General features: G+C 36.8%; 1 protein-coding gene and 1 long non-coding RNA gene across 13 annotated transcripts in view; both read right to left on the bottom strand.

The window, feature by feature from the left end:
• Positions 1-22688, bottom strand: part of SORBS2 (sorbin and SH3 domain containing 2) — a 78807-nt gene that overhangs the window by 51679 nt on the left and 4440 nt on the right. For 6 of the 12 annotated variants that reach the window (XM_035324239.1, XM_035324235.1, XM_035324243.1 and 3 more), the window contains exons 2-6: positions 21270-21362; positions 19189-19215; positions 18063-18187; positions 3898-4042; positions 1348-1523 (exon numbers count right to left, since the gene is read on the bottom strand). In XM_035324239.1, coding sequence (XP_035180130.1) covers positions 1348-1523; positions 3898-4042; positions 18063-18187; positions 19189-19215; positions 21270-21362 — 566 coding nt within the window. Of the gene's footprint in view, positions 1-540; positions 690-1347; positions 1524-3897; positions 4043-7965; positions 8446-16470; positions 17089-18062; positions 18188-19188; positions 19216-21269; positions 21363-22688 lie in introns of those variants that run through there. The other 6 variants (XM_035324237.1, XM_035324236.1, XM_035324234.1 and 3 more) reach the window with 5 other exon arrangements.
• On the bottom strand, positions 8769-16464 carry LOC118165885. The gene is made up of 2 exons (XR_004750275.1): positions 9384-16464; positions 8769-9302 (listed from the first exon to the last, which is right to left on the bottom strand). It is a non-coding gene; the product is annotated as an uncharacterized LOC118165885 (long non-coding RNA).

Raw genomic sequence — 22688 nt, forward strand, 5'->3', positions numbered from 1 at the left:
TCAGGAGAAAATCTTAAGAGTATCAGACCGTACAATCTGAAAGTTAAATACAGGTTGGCAAATTGCCAACTCTGTTAGGCACACTTGAGGGGGATTTCTGTTATATTCTTATGTAACTAATATGCACCCTATTAGACCAATCTGCTATTAAAAAAAAAAAAAAAAAAAAAAAGAACAGAAACAATGACTTTATCCTGTATAAAGCATAGGGACATATTTACTTAAAGAAGGGGTAGGAAGCTAGAGCATTATTGTAAATAAATGTATTCATTTTTAAAGGATTATGATTGTCTTATTTTTATGTCAAAAATAAAGCAAGAAATGCCAGTTTCCCCCCCCTTCTTACCAAAATTGTCCCCAGCTTACCACTTATTCTGAATTTTTCCTATTGCTTTTCTCCATCAGTTCCTGCTTTTCCCCCTAATTTGAAAAATCCATTGAACTGGTTCTTGGCAATTAGACCACAGCCCCGTAAGTCAGTACTGGCAGAGAAGATACATCCAACAGCTGCTACATCCTTGCACCTCACAAAGATTTCACCTGCAAGGGCTCTGCTGCTTTCATCCTGGCTCCCACTCTTCTTACTCTTTCTCCGTCTAGCACAGCACTTCTCCAGCTGGGAAGGCCAGTAAGCAGTTCCCTACAGACCTAGTGCAGCTGCTACTGTGCTCTCTGGACCAGCCAGAAGAGGCTGCCCTGACAGCAGAATGGAAAGAATGCTTCAGCACAATGAAAACAAAACTCTTCAGTCCGACATCCCGGGACCACTCAAGCAGTGACTAGTGGCAGATGATCAAAACTGGGCTAGTCACGATGAAAAGGTTTCCACACTGTTCGTTTATATGTCACCCAGGGGCACTCTGACCATATATTGCACTTCTGCAAAAATACAAGTCACTTATTATTATCTGCATGAAACTATTTGTTTCTATACCACGCTGATCAAATGACAACCACTGCTCCCCAAAATGCAGGAGTGTGAGATTTATACATATACATACACATGGGTACTTGCACTCACACAGAAATATAGCACGTATGAACTTGACTTTAGAAACAACAACAACACAAATACAATTACTGCACATCTCCAAAAGGGAAGAAATACAACTGGAGAAAGAAACACAAAATTTTGATTACTTCTAATTAAACTAGAAACATGAAGTTTCCCAATTATGCTCCCATCAGCATTCTCCTTTTCCGTCAGCACACAATATTATATTCACGAGCCGCCTGATTACGCATGCTGTATTCCTCATTATATAAGACTGGAAGAATGTGAAAAACCCATTACCAACAATCAATTCATTGTATGAGTTCATACACAGATTCCCCAGAATTTCCTACCGTTCTAATTGCTGTAGGGATTCCAGATTCATCTACCGGGCCAATCCCTGCATAATGTGGAGCTTTAATGACTGTAATTTTTTTTTCTTCTTCCGAGGATCTACAGATTGGTATTGTACTGGTGGTGCTGCTGCTGCCAACACTCTGAACATGCTGTGAGTATGTCTCTGTGGACTCTGTAAAGATAACATGACAGAATGTTGTATAACGATAAAATAATCATACTTGGCAGTTGTAACACACTTCCCAATTTCACTATACTTTACAAAGACGGACAATAGTATTAAAACACACATGCATATATAACACTTCATAAAACCATCATCTTAGCTGAGGATGAATTATAAACTTATTTACGTATTAGGCTATTAGACTAGATGTACTTCTTTGCTGCATCTTACTCAGGAAAAAAGAAAAAAACACAAACCCAGTGACATCTATTGAGAAATAGTGGGAGCTGAACCTTTTTCCTATAAACTTTTGCACCTTTGCTGTCCATCCTTTATACTAATGACAGAATTTCTGAACTTCTCCTCCCCCAAATCTAGCAAAATATAGAAAATTGTTGTTCTGTAAGCATAGCAATACATTTCAACCAGATCTCCACGAACACTTATGTGAAATGTATTTAGAAACATAAAGTTTTGATGCATGATAATTACAAAACCAAACCAAAACAACAACAAATAAAACACACACACACACACAAAACTACTATGTACAATTTTCACCTGCTAAAGTTATACTGGTTGTTTAAGTAGCTCCTTATATAATCCACAGAAATGGACCCCAGAAACTTGGCACCTATAGAGCAGCACTAGGATCCACCTACAGAACTTGTGAATTGTGCAAACTGCTCTGGTTCATGGTGGTTTGCAATATTTCTACCCCTCTCCCCTAAATCCTCTTTTTTAAAAAAAAAAAAAAAAATAGGCCAATACTACCATCTCTGTCTAAAATTTAGAACAAGTCATTTATTTAACAAAAAAGCCCACCTCACTGCTGGGATGCATTATGTGAAAATTTGTACTGCTGAGGATGATGGACTTCTTTCTCACATGCAGGAAGAAAAGCCCTACTCCATCAAGCAGTATGTTTCAGTAAATTAGTGGGTTGCTATGACAAATCGTGTTTTTTTGCAAGAGCAGGTACAGTGCCCACAAGACATTTCAACCACAGGAAAAATTAATGTAGGGAGTAAAAATGAATCTTTACCAGTAGTGTTAGAATATTATGATTTCCTTTCATGTGACGTTAACATCCCTTGATTATTTTCAAAAAAATATTTGAATTTTAATATAAATCAGTGAAAGGAGCTCTGGTGACTGAACGCTCTGATTTCAATTTGAATATTTCTGCTCACTGCAGAGAGCTGGATTTGGCATGACTATTTCAGCTGTTTACTCAAGTTTGAAGTCCTGCAAATAATCCAGCGCTACACATATATGGTGAGGGGCAACTCTGTGTGGCACATCTGAATACTTGGGCCTTCTTCCCAAAATGCATGACGTTAAATTTAGAAAACATTTGGGACCTGATCCTTCATTCTCTGTCGTCCCCAAACTGAGGCCATCAGTCAGATTTTTACATTAGCAAGGAGAATAAATCAGACTGTTACTGTGGACCACAGGACTTCAACATCATACAACCGTACGAATCATAGGAAAACACTTTCCTTGTTGCAGGTGTCTCTAAACCTTGATATACCTCTAGCTCAGCAACCTGGAAGAAAAGAATCTAGTATCTGGGGATGTGAAAAAACCCGTATCTACAGTTATGGCACTTAGTAATAAGATGTGGACAGCAGCATCTATTTAAGCCCTAAGTCTCAGAGCCAGAACTGTCATTTAATTTCCCCTCATGCAAAACAAAAAAAGTAAAGTCCTGGACCACATTCAGATTCCTGGACCTTGTATATTCTTATCTGAATATGCAAACACGGTAGAAAAAGCAGTGAGCAAATGATTGTACTTGCAGAACGAGATTATACCAGCAAAGCTCCGTTACAAGCCTAATATAAGAATTTAAACAAACAAAACAAACACAACCCTCCCCCTCCCCCAACACAACAATGTCCTACAAAATACATAAACAAATTTTAAATTGACAATTGGCTTTAGGTGTTTAAAAGCTTATAGACCCTCCCTTTGTTGGCGGTATTTCGAGTTAAGATAGTGGGATTTGTGGGGAGAAGTAATGTACAAAGTTGGTCCTTGGTTTCTTAAAGAGGGCAAACCCTGAAATGGGCTGTACAGGTTGAGTTGGTTTTATATATTCTCTCTTTCCTCAGGAAAGCTAGCGGAAAAGTGGCAAGAGGACACTCTCACAAACATAAGGATAGGCAATAAAACTTAATAGTAACTCCAGTTCAGGAGCAAAATTATATCTACCAATAAATGCTATTATTTTTTGCATTTACTTCCCAAAGTAGATGAATAGACAATACCTTCATTATGGATGTGAAGCGCTTCGCAATTGTTTGCAATCTTGGCCACATGAATTGGAATACATTGCGTAATGTATAAAGCAAACATTCTGTGCAAGGCTTACCCATCATCCTGCCATGCTGCATGATAACAATGTTGGAATTGAGAGAAGCTGGTGGAGGGTAAGCTGAAGAAGGGGAAAAAGGCCTTTGAAAGTGACTCACTGGGCTGGCAGCAGTGCCAGAGTTCCCATTCACTGTGATCGGAGCCTGAGAGAAACAAAACAATATCCCATTAAACCACACACAAAGCCCTCTGAATGCCATCCCAAACAAAGAATGATGTAAGACTGTCATCCACACAACAATTTCCAGTTGTCAGGTATCTAGCTGTTATTGCATCTGCATTCACTGAAATACAAAACTCATCATGTGGGGAACAGAAAGTGTTCCTGGTATATATATATATATATATATGAATATATATATATAATCTAAATATGCCTTGTACCTCCCCCCTTCCCTCCTTGTATGTGTTGCCTGTGAAAGCATGCTGAAGATGGGAAGGTGACAGAAGGAGCAGGTTTGAGGCAATAAAGATGAGCTGCACAAACAAGGTCTGCACAGATCTGACATCAATATAAAATGCAGATGGTAATAAAAGTTCCTCTCCTCATGTGACAAAGGCTGCCTGCCATAGATTGCTCACTCCAGCAGACGCTTTCCCTTGATCCACATGCTCCACCCCCATTGATATTAATGGGGACTTCTGAGCAGACTGAAGGGAGAAGTCTCATTAGGAGCAGCAAAAGTGAGGGAGCCAAAGCTTTAGAAAATGGAAGCCAGCTGGAGTGACTACAGGATGCTGATGTGTAATCTATCACAGCAAAAATAAATGGCACAGATACACACACACACAAATCTACAAACAAAACCAAACCATGACAGCAAATAAATAAAATGCGAGAGCTAAGCAAACTGTCAGTAAAACAGCATCACAAGCCAGTTGGGTGTTAGTCACAAAAGGTACTTCTGACAACGATCTGCTTCCCTTGCCCCAGGTTTAGAACTCCCACGCCTGGGCTGTAGTGCATTTATGGGGAGCGGTGCAAGGATGAAAACAGTGAGAAAGCACATTGAACGATATGGGAGAGAAGTGAAAGGGAGGGAAGCTTTCTAAAACATCTCTTCATGCAGAACTCTTTTTAAAAATCTGAACATCTGGTGTGATCCCAACCGCCCAGTTTAATTTAGAAAAAGTCTAATTAAAATCCATAGCATATTATTATTACATTTGAAAATGAAATAGTTCATGACCTCTTATATACATTTGTGTTTGATAGACTGCTCATTTGATTTGAAATTTTTAACATCTCCGCCTCCAGTAGCTAGGAGAAAAAAATAAACTCTGGCTCCTATGCAGACAAGCATGTGAACTCCTAGATGTACCCAGGAGATTGACATGTTAAGGATGCCTGTTAGAAGTGAGTTCAGAAGTTGTGTTGTAGTGATGTCTCCATCAAAACTTTGGCATTTAAATGCTTTCTCCCTTAATAAAGTCAAAAACCAAAATGAAAACTAAGTTGGCTTTTCTCACACCATTCTCCAAAAGAACTTGGCACTCTACCAGCTCAAGGCCAGCATTTCAAGACCTATGAAGTAATGTTTCCTGCTGAGGTTTTTCAGTGAGGCCAACCACCTCTACCCTAGTTCAGAGGTTCACCTGTTGTCCTTTTCTGCACATTGTCTTTTTGGGAAAGTTTGTTTCAAGCTATGTCTGCAGCCTTACACCTTCTTATTCATTTACTGTGGCATTTGGTTCTCTGAAGAAGAGAGAACTAGCGTGAGTTCTTTGTAGAACAGGAAGCTACTCCTATGAACTTCTATAATTAAAAAAAAATTAAGACATTTCTGTGATGCGCTTTACCAAATGGCTAAGTCAGACAGTAAGGCTCTTACACTAAGTGGTACACAGTATTATGAAAACAGGATGCACTCAATTTGCTGATGGACATCAACCGTTAAGTGTAGGCATGGAATGACCACATATGACATTTCTGGGTTTGGTTCTGAAAGGTTTTAGAGAGGATAGCAACTCAAATAGTGTATTTTTTTTTAGCTTTTAATTACTTTTCCCCAAAATTTTATTTTGTTGTCACTGATAAATTTATGTATCTGATACTTATTGGACTGGTGGGACGGTTAGCTATAAAACATAGTTTTGAGAAGTTTCAAGATGCTTTTGGGACTGATGTGGTTTCTTCTCAGAGAACTGGCTGTAAAATCTTTTTTCCTAAGCTCTCTTGACTAAGGATGTCAAGAATAAACAAAAATCCTCAAATTGGTCTTTGAAACTGTGGCTCCATCTTATGTAGGCACAGTGCTGGATGGCACAATCCTATATTGCTTTTATTGCTCTCTCAGTGGTTTTCATCTACACAATGAACCAGAGTCTCCTTTAAGAATGAAGATCATTACAGAAATAATACAGGGATAGAGCCATTAACAGCAGACGTATATGTGCGCCACCAGCTTCCCCCTCATTTTCTTATTTCATAGATACATTTACAATCATTTGGCCCTTGTGTACAGAGGAATGGAGACAAAGACTCTTGCACAAAGCAGAGGTGGGTCTTGCCAGCAGTTTAATCTCTCTGTGGGGCTCTTATGACTGTTCAGGAATTTTTGTCCTTTGGTGGGAGACTCATCCGTTCTCTTGTCCGTTAGTGGTGAGCCATGTTACGTTCAACCCTGCCTGGCCATGTTGATGAGAGAACATGGTGGCCAAACCTGACCGTAATAGATCCCTTTACAGGGAGACTACCCAAAAAAGGAAAGAAAGGAAGGACTGTTCTCTTTAGCTTACAAAGAAAACAAATACAGTTAGCTGATTATTTTAGAAGGAGGTTAGAAGAAAATATAGATGTTCCATGCTTCGCATAGCTAGTAGATGCCCCTGCAGTGATTGTGCCTTATTTACACGTAACACTCTGTATTGATCGTGGCATCTTTGATTACAACTACTGGACAGTATGCAGATTAACAGTATTGACACTTTACAAAATTTTAGGCTTCACAGCTGTGTTACATGAGTTAGGAACGCCAGCTTTTACATGCCTGTTAATATTTTTTAAACATCAATCACAGAACTGACTACAAATCATTAACTATCCTACGTGCTAGTTTGGGCTAAAACTACATTTTAGAAAATATATCTGAAATGAAAAAAAAAATACACTGTTTGTTCTTTTTAGCCTACCAAGTACTCTGTTTAGGCTGGAAAATGATAGCATGCTGAAGTACTTGTACAATGTTGAAATGCTGTTGTTACCCAGTAAAAGGTCTCAGAATATTTCTCAGTTTTGTAATTTGGCAATAAATTGCTCAATACTAATGAAGGCTCTGTTCTGACTCATTTTGATCATGCAGATCATTTCAAAAAGAAAGTGATCTGGATTTGACCCAAACTCTATGCCTTCTTTCTACCCATACGTGAGTGTACTAAGGTACAGAACAATGAACATACATATAAAACAGGCAATTGCATGCTGCTGTTTTCCTTGAGTTAACCGAGAGGAAAGTAACAGGACACTTGGATACTAGAAGATTATTTATGAAGTTCACTCCTGTAAGAAACAGTGCTTAAGAGGGGGAAAGGTCAGTTAGAGGACAGAAAATCAGTTTCATGCAGTCAGTGGCTATGGCTGGGGGAAAAAACCTGTGTTAAATATTGCCAACATTTACTATGAATTTACAAGTTATATTATTGAAATCTCTACCTCAGTATAAACCAAAAAATGGTGGTAGCCAAGAGGCCTCAACTCCACAAACCTGTAAATCATTAACAGTATTTTAAACATATCTCTACAAAAGCTACAGACCACTTGCTTTGAATGCATTGGGAATGGATATTTATTGAAATTACTCTCATTTATTCTAAGCTACATGTTCAGTACACCTTGGCTGACCACATATACGTGCAACAACTCGGTACCATTTCCCTGTCTATTACCAAATCAGCTATGCAAACTATTTGTTTAAACATCTGTTACAAAACATTATTTCAGACTATGAACCCAGAAAACTAACAGAATACTCGTCTATGTAATGGGATAACAGACAAGTCTGAATTGTTTTCCCCTCTGACAACCTGTTTGAACAAAATGGAGGAGGAAAAAAGGAAGGATAATTACATGTGAAGTGGCAGCAGTGTTGGTTAAGGTGGTGCCATCTGACACAGCAGACATCTGGCTCAAGGTTGGGGAAGGTGTTTCAGAGCAGTCAGTAGTATCATAGCTACAAGTCTGCAGCTCATCTAGAATGGCTGTGGAGGACTCACTCACTGTGCGGGAGGAGCACTCACTCATGGCAGAATCTGTGCTTACAGAGGCTGTTTCGTTCCTGTGGATAATACTTTCAGAAGCTAGGAATGGGTATTTATATGAAAATTGTGATAGGGCTGGGGTTTTATAAAAGCGTGAAGGCAAAAAGTCATCAAGCGCTGGCAAAGAATATGGTACTAGATGGGTGCCACTGTCTGGTGAGAAAGAGGCTCTGTTAACTGGTACCACAGTAGGAGGAAGAGGCAGTGGAGAAGCTTCTGTTGCTGTTTGTCTGTGTGTCTGTGAAGCATTTACCTCCATCACAGGGGCAGTTACTTTCTGGTTTCCAAGCTGAGATTTGAGGGAAAAAAAAATAAGAAAGAAACAGATTACCAAATGAATAAAAACGTTTCCCTTTGCCTCTTGCTGTGTGTAGGAGAATTACAAAAGTGTAAGTTTTTCAGCAGGCCTAGGAAGCTTACATTCACATGGATTAGAAAATAAATCAACCATACTCTATATTAAAGCAGAAAAACATGAAAGAAATTAATGCATCAAATACTAGTGGAAGCAATGCCAGAAACCACAGTGTTTTGGGGATGAATATTCCATATATTGGAATATATGGAATGAATATTCCACAACATATTCCATATATTAATAGGATCACACTATTTTATACTTATAATTAAATATGAGGCTAGAGAACATTTTTTTTTTTTTTTCTGTAATAAGAAAAAGGCATCTGTGAGCCTGATCTCCTTAAATGTTGCTCCTTTTTTAAATCAAAGGATGGGTATCATTTTGAAACTGTAACATACAGATGGGCAGGACTGCAAGCTAAATGGAAACGCTAGTATTGAATGTGCACATGATCCACAATCAGTAGATTGTGGATTTTTTTCCTCTTGTGACTGAATACTTCTTCTCCACTGCCTCACTGATAATAATGTTTGGATGATCTTGGAATTTCCAAGCACTCTGGAAGCACCCTGTCAGCCTACTGGATAAGGTGTCAGTATATCAACCTTTTCAACATCAGAGGACACAAGGATTGCTAAGCTATTTGGTATAAATCTGAGGAAGAACAATGTTTGGGAACACGAGAACAGGACAGGGATGATTTAGCACTGAAACAAAACACAGTACGTGGCTGGCTTCAGCACCATTCCTTAAAAGCATAAAGGAATATCCTCAAAAGAGTGCTTCTGAAAATTCACGTTAGCTTTATGTTTTGATATTTCAAATTGGTCACAAGACACCGGTTTTAAACTAGTCCTGAATCTGACTTTTAGTATCTGCAAATTGTTTTTGAATTAAAGATGCATGAAAAACATCTTGGTGTCCAGCCTTCGTTAATCAGATGCACAATTTTTTCTATATTGCCCATCAGCTGCAAGCTTTCCATCAATTTCTGAAATACGTCAAAGTACTTCAGCACTAGTGGTTTCACTTTTGACAGAGCTGACAGGCTCTGGAATAGCTGCAGGGCAAATACGTTTGGGATTTAAAATTTATTTAAAAGAGAGGACAGTAGGATACTACATGCAGCAAGTACTACTTAAAACAAACAAACAAACAAAAAAACAATATTTACTCACAAATATCACATTGTTACTGAAGATAATTTTTTTTCCTGTGCTTGGAATACGCAGACATCTTTAACTCTAATCATTCAAAAATGTTTTAAACCATCAGATTAAAATGCCATTTTGGCATTTAAATCCACAATCTGAAAATATCTTGTAAAGCCCTTATAGAAGACTTGGAACACAACCCAGCTTTTGCCACTTGTGAGAGATCACTGGGGGTCCAGTTCCATAATCCTTGCTGAGATCAACTAAAAATTACACAAATAATCTTGCTGAGGTCAACAAGACCATCCCTATGAATAAGCATTTCAGAAAAGGATTTTGAGCATACGAAGAGATACCCAACACTTGTTCCAAATGGTTTGAAAGAACTGTTTGGCATTACTGGACCTACCGAGTATACAAAAGTAGCCAAAACCTACTGTTAAAATTTGCAGTTAAAACAGTAAAAACAAACAAATAAAACAAAACCACACATAATCAAACAGCTTAAAATTCAAATCTTATTTATCAGATATAATCTGATTTCAATAACCAATGTTTGAAATCTACAGCTTAAAAAAAATCTTTCCATATAGTAACTTTAAACAAATTACTTATTTAGAAAAATCAGTAATCAAGTGGATGACTGTAAAAAGAAATAACATTTTTAGAGATAACTAGTTTGCCAATGGAAACTTCAAATATCAAATTAAATAAATACTTAAACTTCAAATATTCAAATTAAAATATAATGAAAAGCGATCACAAAATGTGAAAGAGCTGGTCATACAGCATAACATATCAGGGGCTTAAGATCTATGCATTTAAGTACACATATAACAGTAATTTCACCTCACTGTTAGACACATAAAGGTAAAACAGAACTATTCTTCATGATGTATTTCAAAATCCAAGTCACAATTCAATATCTCTAGTGAATGACACAAACCAGGAGATAATTCAATTATGTGTATGAAACTCTGAAATTCCTGAGACCAGATATCCTCTCAGCATCCCCAGAAGAAAAGCTGCATGACTGAGCTACAATAACTAAATTGATCTTTGAATTGTTAAAATAAAAGGCAACTTTGGAGACTCAAGAAACCTGCTGAGCTTTGCTGGCTTCAAACTGAGATTATTTCCTTCATGCTTGAGAAAAGTAAGGATGGACAACACAAGGAAAGATATTCAGGGTGCATCCAGAGAGCAAGTGAAACGGAATTCTTAAATAATTAAATACGTTGTGCTTGGCAAATGATAGCTGATTTCATCAAGCCAAATTCTTAAATAAAATATAACGTTATGATTCTTACAACATTGGTAGAAGGCATGCAGCCATTCTAGGTACTAATTCACAATATGAAGTATCTCGGCTTTGTAGAGAAAAACTTGAGTATTCTGTCTGGTTCCAGAATTCTGTCATAGGTGTAAATCATCACTCTGGCAAAGAGTGGCTGAAAACAATTTTTTATTTTTTTTTTAAGCAAACTGATTAAACCATTTAAAAAACTGGTCTTTTTCAACATGGAGTGCTGGCAAGCACTAAATAGCAGATACATTTGGCTACTGCTAAGCCATATTCTTCACCACTGTGAAAAATATGAGAAAAACAAGGTTGAATACATTCAAAAAAAACTCAACTTTTAATACCACTTCCATCTAGTGTGCTTCAAATTAGGTTTGTTGTTTTCATAGCCCAAGAAATGCTAGAAGAAGCCATGTGGATTAACTGTTAAACAAGTATTTCATCTACTAGAATGATGAAACATTAAACTACATAATTATCTTGGGCTGTGGAGCAACGCTTGAGAAATAAATATCAATACAGTGGAACAAAATGAAAGTCTTGGAACAAAATGAAAGTCTTAAGCACAGCTTTCAGCTGGTCTTCAGAAATGTTCACCTTCCACCAAATATTAAAATGTCACTCCTAAAGCATACAGTTTCCACCCAATTCACATGAAGTAGACAGGTGACCCTAGAACAGGTTTTGTCCTCTATCATATTAACACAAGATTTGTGGAGTGCTGCACGGTTACTCATGACACCAAAGTACTGGCCTTGCTTCAACAGTCAAGACACAGATAAAGAGACTCAAAGATGAGTGAATAAATTCATTTTGTTAATAAATAGCAGAGTTTAGTAATTAACATTCAAATTAAACCCATACGCTTGTACAAATGGGTAAAAATACCTCTATTTTGATTGATAAAAGCTGATGTCAAAATCTCCAAACTGATGCTGCAAGTTACATTCCTATGTCCATTTTTACTAAGCAATTCTATTATTCTAAAACTCAGTGTATGAAGGCAATTCAGCCCTTGTGCAAAAATGCACTAGTGATACAGATGTGAAAAGGAAAATTATGTGCTGGATTTTCTTTGCTTGCTGTCTGCCCCCAAAACATTGAAACCGGTCTCCTCTCCCTTCTACATTACTCACTACATTGTCAATACCCACCATACAGTAATGCCTGTATTAGATAAAGCTGTTCAGACATATATATATTTTTTGAATTATAGGTTATTTTCTTAGATTCATTTGTCTAAAGCTGTAAGGCTGGCCAAGGAAATTTCTAAGACAGTGGCCTTTATCCATCCATGACACCAGTACTAAACCAAGTGTTCACCATCTGTGGAGTTCAAGCAACCAGGGCAAATGTTTACACCCTCAGTTTTAGAGAGCGGTATCTAGAACAAGATAGCACTCATAAAAGCAATAACTAAATGAAGATAAAAATATGAAGTGTTCATTTCAGGAGTTGCAGCTCAGAGTTTTTCCATCACTTTAGAACTTCTTATAAGAAGCTTGGACAAAAAAATTTACTTCCATCAGTCACATATTAACAAATATTAATTTCTTTGTTGAAAAAGATTAAGATATGCAGCATGGTACAGAGTAGCAGGATCTCTCAAGACTGTAAGTAAACAACAACAACAAACAACCAACCAAAAAAAAAACCAAACCACCAAACAAAAAAAAGCCACTCTAAAAACACAATACTGAGTAACTTGAATGCTTCTCTTTTCATGTATGCTTTTCAAGGGTTTAACCCTTCTCTGAGTAGGAGTGTTTACAAAATGTCACTTGGTGAGTCATACCACACTTCTGCTTGCTCCTCAAGTTCCAGCAGATGAGCTCTGAAATGAAGTGCAAATAGGAGCACAGACATAATGAGAAAAATTGAAGAATATTACAAAATTGTTGTGCATGAACTTGTTGGGCCATACAGGCTCTCTCTTTTTTATAGTTGGCTGTGTCCTTGCATGTTTTGTGACATCATATAGATGTACGTGTGCCATATGCACATAGGTACCCGCACATACACAGAATTTCTCATTTACCACCTCTTAAGAAGTGATGATTAGCCAATCTTCCTCACTCCCCTCCATGTACATAAACCCAGCTGCAGAGGGAGGAAGAGTTGTTTGTTTTTATAATGTCTTTCTGAATGTATTTACTTTTGTGAGTTCCTATGGCAGCTTTCAACATTGATGGTAGGTCTTATCTATAGTCTAAAAGCATCCCTAAACGAAGAAAAATTTTGAATTGACAGACTACAATCTGCTTATGTAAGAGTAATTTAACTACTGTGCAAAGTCATGTAGAGCTTGCAAATCTAAAACTGTATCAAAAATTAAAATACTATCATGCATAGTATATTTAATTTTTTTGTGTGAAATAAATTCTAAACTTTACCAATACCATGAGATACAGTGCAGAAGTGGATCACAGTTTTTGGCATCCACTACAACAGATCCAAGATTTCAATCAGAGTTCTCAGTCAGAAATCTTTTCAGACAGAGTAGTAGTAGCCTTCGTTTCTAACTGTAGCTGATGGCGTCTTGGCTTTGGGATCTAATCTGTTGCAGAATTTTGCACAGTTCATATGACGACTTGTACTCTAATTTCCGTGTATGTATTTTAACACAGACCTAGCAAAAACCACTGACTCCATGGCTTGACTGTGATGCTAGATACACCTCTTCATACTAATGTTTAGAATTTATTTTGATGTTGAGCATCACGGATGATGTCAGCTGAATTTTGCAGGCAAAAGAACAATAAATGGATGCAGCCTGAAAGGCATGTATTCCTTAATGATCCCTGTGATCAGCTCAAATTTTCTTGTTTTATTCAAAGAACTCCAATTGACAGGTTTCTTATTGTTCTTCCCACACACTGAAAGCAAGGAGAATACAGAAAAATAAGTGTAAAATTGTCAAACAATTTACAGCTAATTTTGAATTTTGTCAGCTCATCATGAAACTGAAATAGATTCTAAAACAAAAAGAAACTGCAAAATGTGTTTTGACTTTTAAAATTCTAAATAAAAAAGAAGTAGCTATAAGATGAGTTATTTACGATCATTCTGGCAATTACAAGTTTTAGTCTGGATGCTAAAAAAAGGTATGTCCCTTAATATCTCTTAGCTGTTGTAAGACCACTTTTGTATGAGAGACACTGATTTATCTCAGCATATATAATGCACCATATTGTTAACAGGCTGAATAACCATTTTTAAGTGAAAATAAAACATACAAATGCTTAAGTAGTATTGACTACACCTGTGCCCGTGCTACTGTCTGATTATATCCAACGATACCCATATTTAAAAGGCTTGCAAGCCTGCCTCCTGTAATTTTTGGACCAATCCTATCTATCATGAAAAGCTCTTACTTAGCCTTCACTACTGTTTCTGACATGACTTCTTCACCGTGGCTTTTGCTTGAACTGACTTACTTTACTTGACAAAAACAGTAGGTATTGAACTGGTTCTTCTGAAGGGTAAAGCAACTTGTTTTTCTCTAAATACTCCATGTGTATTCCCATAGAATGGTTTTGACACTAGTTCTCTCTAATCTTATGGACAAATTTCATTTCAAGTCTTACGTGCCTCCATTGGTTAATGGAGTGAATTCAAAAGCCTCACTGCAAACTGTAGCCATATAACTTCACAGAGCTTTGTTCAGCTGAAGAGGAGTTGAAGAAGAGGAATTATAGCTAATGCAGACACTTTTGGCTTCCAAAGTGTGGTTGAGTGTGATTCTCTGAAAGAACCAGATGTTTTACTACTACTGACTGCTCCAGGGCTGTCAGTAGACTTCAGGTTTCCAAGATTGTGCCCTGTTTACTTCAAAGTAGACCCACTGATTTCAGTAGGACTAGATAAACACAGACATGCTCCTGAAACAAAGGTGTGAGGCAGATATCCTTAGACTCCTAGATCTAACTGAAGGCACTTCAAACTCAGATAAACCGGTACAGCAGTAGATAAAATAGAATAATTATCTTCTAAAATAGAACAATCTTAACTAGGTAATGCAGAGCAGAAATAACAATTTATTCAGAACTCTTTTTCTGGCAGGTATGTATTTCTCATTGTCTTATTGCTCATAGACTGATTTGATCTGATCCAGTACCTTTCAGAACAGCAATAAACCCGGCTCAGACACCTCTAGTCCTTAAGAAGCTTTTCTGATCCCTCCTAAGACCTAGCTATCTGCTCCCTGGCAGTGTTTCAATATAGGCTGTAGTTCCCCAGTAGCTTGATATGACTCTCACCTACCAAACCAACAATCTTGAACATGTTCAACAGCTGCTCCTCAAAAATGTTAATAACCCTTCACTCTGTAGTATTCCATCTGTCTAGCTACTTTAAGATGAATATTACCAGGAACCCAGAAATAAAGTAAAATTCTGTAATTCTGTTCATCAGTTTTTGCATAGAAGCTTAGCTCTGCTTCAGATTTCATGAATGCTTTTTAATTTTTTTTTATTTTTTTATTTTTTTTTCTTCTCAACACATACTCTGGGATTACTGGAGGTATCAGAAATGCTTTAAAAGTGCGTATCTTTAAAATAACAAACAATAATGGTTAAAAACCACACAAAATCTTTGTCATAATTAGTATCTCTGGTACACAGCAAAATGTGCATCAGAGAAATCTGGGCTCACTCCCACAGGTGACTTCTAAAAAAGACCAAGATTATTTGACATGCACATAGAATTGATGTTCCTATTCTTATTTACTATGATATTTGATAGCACCTCTTTAAACACAAGATAGAATCACTTCTGTGAGACCTTTGGCTTCTTTCCTAGACTTCATACTTGGTATTTCCATTTCTCCCTGATGAGATCTATACAGCTAACAAAGAATTTTCATCTCAGTACATGTTGGGTTTGCAAGAAACAGAGGGACTTAGAAGCGCCTTGCCTTCTGGTGCTTGATGTACATGTAGTTGACTTAAAAGTATTTTATCCTTTTTTTTTTTTAAAAAAAAAAAAAAAAAGGGCTATTGTGCAGGTCACAGGAGACAGCAATGACTAGCCTTGCTGAAAGAACTGAGAAAATTATTTTTGGTGGGCCTAGGAAACTGCCAGAACTCCTTTTGCAGAAAAAAAAAAACACAACACTCTGTGCAGATGTGATCCTTTCACAGTACCTATGGCAGCACAATGCTTTAATGCTTTTCTCTCTAGGAAGGATCATTTAAACCCATAGTTTGCTAATTTCCTATTGTGCATTTTCACTCCATAAAGTGCTCACAGAGGAACAAGGAAGTCTACTTTCCAGCTCAGCTAGGTTCAATTTTTTTTTTATATATATATTTTTTTATTTTATTTTTTTTCGCAATACCCTTCCAAAAACTTTGTTTTGTTCACTTCTGTTTTGATCCACATTACAGGTAGTTTTACCCAGAAAACAAAAGGTCTAACTTTGATAATATAACTAAACAGAGTTATTAAGCGATTCATGAATGATCTAAAATAAAAAAATGGAAAAATTAAATATACCACATGGCATTCTGCAGCCTGTGAAGAAGGAAGAACTGTAGACTTTTGTCCCAAATCCTTTGAAGACATCTTTGAAGTGTCTGGAGAAATACTAGGTGGATGTTCTTGGATTTCAGGCTCTGCTTTATTGTCAGGGATGGGAGCTATCTGAATGGAAAGAGACGCTGTGTGTATCTCAGGCATGGGGTTACAGGCAGGTGAGACAGGCCTTTGTGAAAATATTGGCACTTCAACAGGCTTGAGCTGTTGCTGTGTATTACAATGAATGCTACTCACTGAGCTTTGTGTCCGGGTTAATTTAAGGGTAGATACCCTCCGCTTTTGAGTCTGTTGTCTTTGGCCTTGGTGGAGAGTAGCACTAATACCAGCTACTGTGCTTGTGCCTGCACTGGAGATTGCGGTCAGTGGTTTAGTGACTTTTTGTGCATAGGACACACTTGTGTTAGATATTTGAGAAGACATTATCTTCTGGACAGACTTCTCATTAGTGTAATAGCCAGTATCTGTGGGAAGGTGTTTATCTGGCTCAGTTGTTACTGCCTGGAGATTAATTTCGTTCTTGTGATTAGTTACACTTGCTCTTTGAAAACTTTCTTTTCTAGGGGGTGGCAGAGGTGCCTTATTTGCCAAAAGCATCCACACACAGCAAAATAACATTGAAGAAGAAACAGAAAGAAAGTAAATGTTAGCAGGAGATATAACTCAGTTTGACTTTTATCTTTAAAATAAAATAATAATAATAAAAAAAACTAAGAACTATGGGTTCCATCCAACATTGTTCAATTCAATGGAAAATTGAATTGTTCAGGTTCCCACCACCTTTAGCTGTACAGCTTGTATTTAGAAAACCAGATGTTCCATTTGCTCACTGAGTAAACTGGGTTCAGAAGGGAGCCAAAATAGGCTTTATTTTCTTGAAAAAACAAACATGAAATTATTACACAATGAAAATAATTAACGTGAAACTGTTCAGATACGTAAATCATTTCCAAAATGTCCTACATGATTTTAGATGAGAAGCTATTATTCACAGGTAACACACATATTTACAACAGACAGGCCTCTTAAACCACTGAATTAAAATAGTAACAGAAACAGTATTGACAACAGCATGTTGACCTTTTTTGGGCAGATTAATATTCTTCAAAGCTGTGTTTTTTTTAGTGCTAATTGGATTGTTCTGCAAAACAAGCAGAAACATCTTATAATTAATAAACCTTTATCCTCCAGTATCTTGATAACTGACATTTTTTTCAGAATGTAAAACTTAATAAGTATTCTTTGAAGTCTGGGAACACTCCTGGAAAGCTTTTATTTGTGTTTGACTTTTTTTTTTTTTTTTAAAAAAAAAAAGGCTGGCTATCTTGTTCCTTGAAAGCAATTTCTGGTAATTAGCCTGAAGGCATGCATCTTGTGCAGAATATACTTCATCTACACAGCAAAACAGTTTGTAATCACCCATATGTATTCACACTATCTGGAAGATATCAGGATAGCATTTCCATAGGAACATCCCATCTGTATACGGTGTCCCCCCCAAAACAATTCACACACAAATGCCAAAGAATGAAACATGGTGTGTTCAGTTTTACCTGAGTTGGTGATTTTTTATCCTGTAGGTTGGGCCGCACACTTCTAAAACCTTTTGCTGTGAGAGATGAACTGCTAATGTCTCCATTCAGTGTCTCTCTACTTCCATTATGGTAAGATCTCCAGGCTTTTGTGAGGAAAAAAAAGAATCAAACTATTATTATATATATATATTTCTTGTGGTTACTAGATCTATATTTTGCTATCATCATATCAACCGAAACAATTAAGCACTGTGGAAATTTAACAACTACACAACTGATGTTGCCACTGACATCACCATGGAAGCAATAAGAATAGGGCTAAAGCTGCCACTTGCAAACTTTTCATATCTTTAAAATTTTGAAAACTCATGACTGACAATACTGTTGGTAGCAGTTTGATAGCTCCCCACAACATTCATAAATACTGATTTTAGCCCTGGGAGTCCTTTTGAGATTCTTATGTTTCAGACCCTGTACAAGGCTGACTGAAATACTTTTACAGATTAGGTTCTTGATCTTCACAGCTGTGTCAGATTTTTGAAAAACATCCCTGCCCACGTGAAGTTACTCTATCATGGCAATTTCATCTCAATACCTGATTATCTGTTCCAATCTTATTTTCAAATCTGAACAACACCTCAATTTTCCAAATAAACAACCATATTTTGTCTTTATCACCAGAGCTGAACATCCCTCAAGACATTGTTAAAATATAGGAGAAGATATTATCCTATCTCAACAAGTTACAGATTTGAAGACAAAATATTGAAGAAAAAGGCTGGGAAAAGTAACACATTATGTGAGCAGGCTGCTAAGTGGGGTGGGCAGAACTTGTAATCCTGAGTAAGAGACTAAAAATGAAATAGCAAGTGCCACTGAAGCTAAAGGTGGCAAATTAGCAGTCTGTATCCTCCCACACAACTCATTTTCTGACAACATACACTGTGTTACGGGAAATACTGCTTCCCAAATAAGACCTTAATTTGAGGTCTTAACCACCTGTAGTTATTATTACAAATTCAGTGGTGATTTCCTTGAAGAATGTAGATGTATGGAGTGGTGAAATCAAATAAATGGAAGATTGTTATATTTCATCCACTTACACAGCATTACACTGATACATAAATAACAGTCTTTTATTTACCTGAATCTGGAGACTGAGAATCAGACCCTAAAAAAAAAAACAACAAGCAATATCAGTGTGATAGAAATAAAATAATCAATTGTAAGGATGACAACATTTCCAGTTACAAAACTACACCTAGTTCAATGTTCCTTGCTCATAAATACTCAGGGTGTCTTAACATGCAACTATGCTCACAGGGTTAATTTCGAAAGGTAGGCTTGCAAAAAGATGACAGTGACTCAGTAGTCAGTGATGCCAGGATGGATATATTTGCTTCCATTTATTGTTCTGTTGCCATGACTATGCAGATAAGACTACCGAATTAAATTTCATCAGTGATCTAGTGAACATGTTAAGATCACACCAAAAAAACAAAACAAAACAAAAAAAAAACAGCAGAACATCTCAGAACATCTGGTGCACATTGTTTCATCAAGTTTATTTATTTATTTAAATATTTAAGTCACTGATTAACTAATCACTTTGAATTTGGGGCTAATTAAAAAGCAAGGCTTTATATTAGGGAACTTACTGAGAATTGCATACCTACATATTTATCTTTACTGTCTGCAGTAGATACAATTCCCTTCTTTTACTTAAGTATGCCTCAATATTACTATATCATAGATACTAATGTTTACTGCACAAGGTCTACAGAAGGCTACAGTGTGCTGTTACTGTTAATTAATCACTACTATTTCAGACACCCGATAATAAATAAATATTCCCCCCCCCCTTTTTTTTTAACCCCAGTAAATACTGTGATCTGCTACCATCTAAAATCTAGATATATAAAGAAATAACATTCTTTTAAGATCAGCTGGAAAGGTTTAATTCAAAACCAAGAAAGATATCTACAGATCTACAGATTGTCAGGATTTTCCTCCCCCTTCACACCAGAATGTGTGAAGCTTTCTTCATCACTTCAAAGCAAACACTGAAACTGACACATACGTGCTGCCAGCACACAATAGATATGAAATTCTGGTGTTTTCTTGGATTACTTGTAGATAGATCAGTGCTTTTTTCTCCCCCTGAACAAACTAGAATTATTACCACTCTAAACAAATTAAAAATAACTTATAATGTGCAATAACCTAACCCAGTAGGATTATAGTACTATTATTATAGCAACCATCGCTAGTTTTAAGTGCAGTGACACAAGACATTAAGAGGCTTGTACTATAAGCTTAAACAATAAAAAATTATTAGGATTGCTAAGAAATAAAGATGCAATGTTTTCTTGAATCTTTTTATGCACAGTAATCCAAATGACCCTTCTACCATCCTTACCTACAGGAAGTTGCAACCAAGTTTTTGATCTGTTTCATAAATTCCATCAGAATTCTTATTCCTGGGGACTACCCTCATATTATAAAAGACATACAAAACAAAGACTTTATGTTGCAACTATTTTCTGGCTCATTCTTTATTCAACTTCCTATATGATACTTGGTGTGAACACTCATGTTCATATTGGTGTAAATTAGTCCACACCATGCAAGATTCTTTAATGATTTGTACTTATGAGTAATTAATCCCCAGTGTACCTGGGCAGCTGATAGCCATTTCATGTTGCAAACCATACAAGAGTACTGCTAAGAAACAGCCCCATCTCTACTGAAGGTTCAGCATGCTTTTATTGTTTTACACATTTTTAGGAAAAAATGTATCATAAATATTTTTAAGTTTATCTGGCTTCCGATGATCATTTTGCAACAACATACAGATTCTTTTGAAAGCTGCTTTTAAAGCAGGTTGTAATAAACAAAATCTACTTTTCAAGCTGTATTATTTTATAAAAAGCAAATAAAATGGGGGACATGAGGCCCAAAATACGTATCAAAGTGAATTTTATAAATAGCTAATTCTTCCTAAGTCTTCCTATTTATTTTTTCATTAATGGCTATTGAACATTGATAAAGATAAATGAAAACTACTTTTTAAAGAGCATTGAGCATTGTAGAACTTAGTAACAGACCTGTCAGTGGAATATAAAATATGGTTGCCCTTCTTCTCCTTGCAGAGTAATATTGCAGAAACATGTAATGCTATAGAAAGCCATTAAGAAGTAGAATCTCTCTGGTTAGTTGTTATACCTGAGGCCAATAGGTTTGGAGAACTCTGAACCCTCTTCATAGCTGTTAATGTGACAGACATTGCAGCACGTTTGCGAGCACACCCACCGCTATCTGGAAGCACAAAACAATACAGACACCAGCCCCAGACAAAGGAAGCAAGCACATGCAACATATCACAGTGTGAGATATGCCAAACGCACATGAAAATAAACATGCAGTTAGGGAACTGCTTCAGGTATGTGTAAATTTGTGAGTTTCACAGATTAGCAGAATATATAGAATTTCACACAGTTTAAACAACAATAAACCTCATATAATATAAACAATGTAAATATGTAATACTTAATCCACGGTGGAAATACATATGTTCTGTTGCCTGAAAGACTGCTTAATTGTGTCTAATTACTGAAAAAACAAACAAGCAATCAAGGTGAAGGATTAAGCATTCCAGAGTAATAATCAATAATCTGCACTGTAAAATAATTTCCTTGTATGCATGAGAAAGACACCATTCATAAAACGTAAGCCTATATTCACTAGATGACAAAGTACTTGTGTACAGCCCTTTAGATCCTTTAAACTCAAGAAACAAAATTATTAAGGATGGTATGCATTCTTTTTTCTTTGGTGCAATGTCCTTGGTCTCCCTCCCCTCCCTCCCTCCCTCCCTCTAATTTAATGGAAGATAAAGACGTATATCTAGAACCTAACAATATCCTGAGGGAACGACTTGAAATCTAAATCTGAAATCCCTTTGAAGACCTAGCAGTGTAAAAAACCTTCGTTTTGAATCTTGCTTGACTTCTTTCTTTAGTCTTTGCTCCTCTCTCCCTTGGGGCTGTCACTCTGTTTTTAGTTGCATTTTGTTGTTTTTAGCAGGTGGCTTTCCTACAACTTAGCTTTTCCAACTCCATCGTAGTTATAAAAGGTAATCCCTTCCTGATTGTACTTCACTAGAATATTTTTCTGCTCTCCAATATAGTCGTTATTTTAATTTTCATATTTGGTATTACGTTTCATGTAGGCCACGAACTACAACTATGATACAGGCCCTAATGCTTTTTAGATCTGAGTCCTGTGACACCGAGTTTTATCAAATTATGCTTAAGGGAGGCCTGCAACCTATTAGTGGAAAGTATTTCCTATGACAGCAGTAATTCGAGCCACAGAGACATCTTTAACCCACGTCTCCAAGAGGAGTGAGCTGCTGGTGTTTCTTTGCTCTTTCCAGCGTTGCCCTAAGTAGCAGGGATACGCATGAAGCACTTGGTAATGCTGACAAACAGCTGAGGCACTGCCCCCAGTGTAAGTGGTTCTAAAGAATCACTGCCAGTTCCAGGTCTCAAGCCAGCTGATTTCAGGCAGCAACAGTCAAAAACAATACATTACCTGGAATTAATTATTGGTACTGGACATGGGAAACAAAAACAATGGTTA

This window comes from Oxyura jamaicensis, chromosome 4, assembly GCF_011077185.1.
Source record: "Oxyura jamaicensis isolate SHBP4307 breed ruddy duck chromosome 4, BPBGC_Ojam_1.0, whole genome shotgun sequence".
Taxonomy (NCBI): Eukaryota; Metazoa; Chordata; class Aves; order Anseriformes; family Anatidae; genus Oxyura; species Oxyura jamaicensis.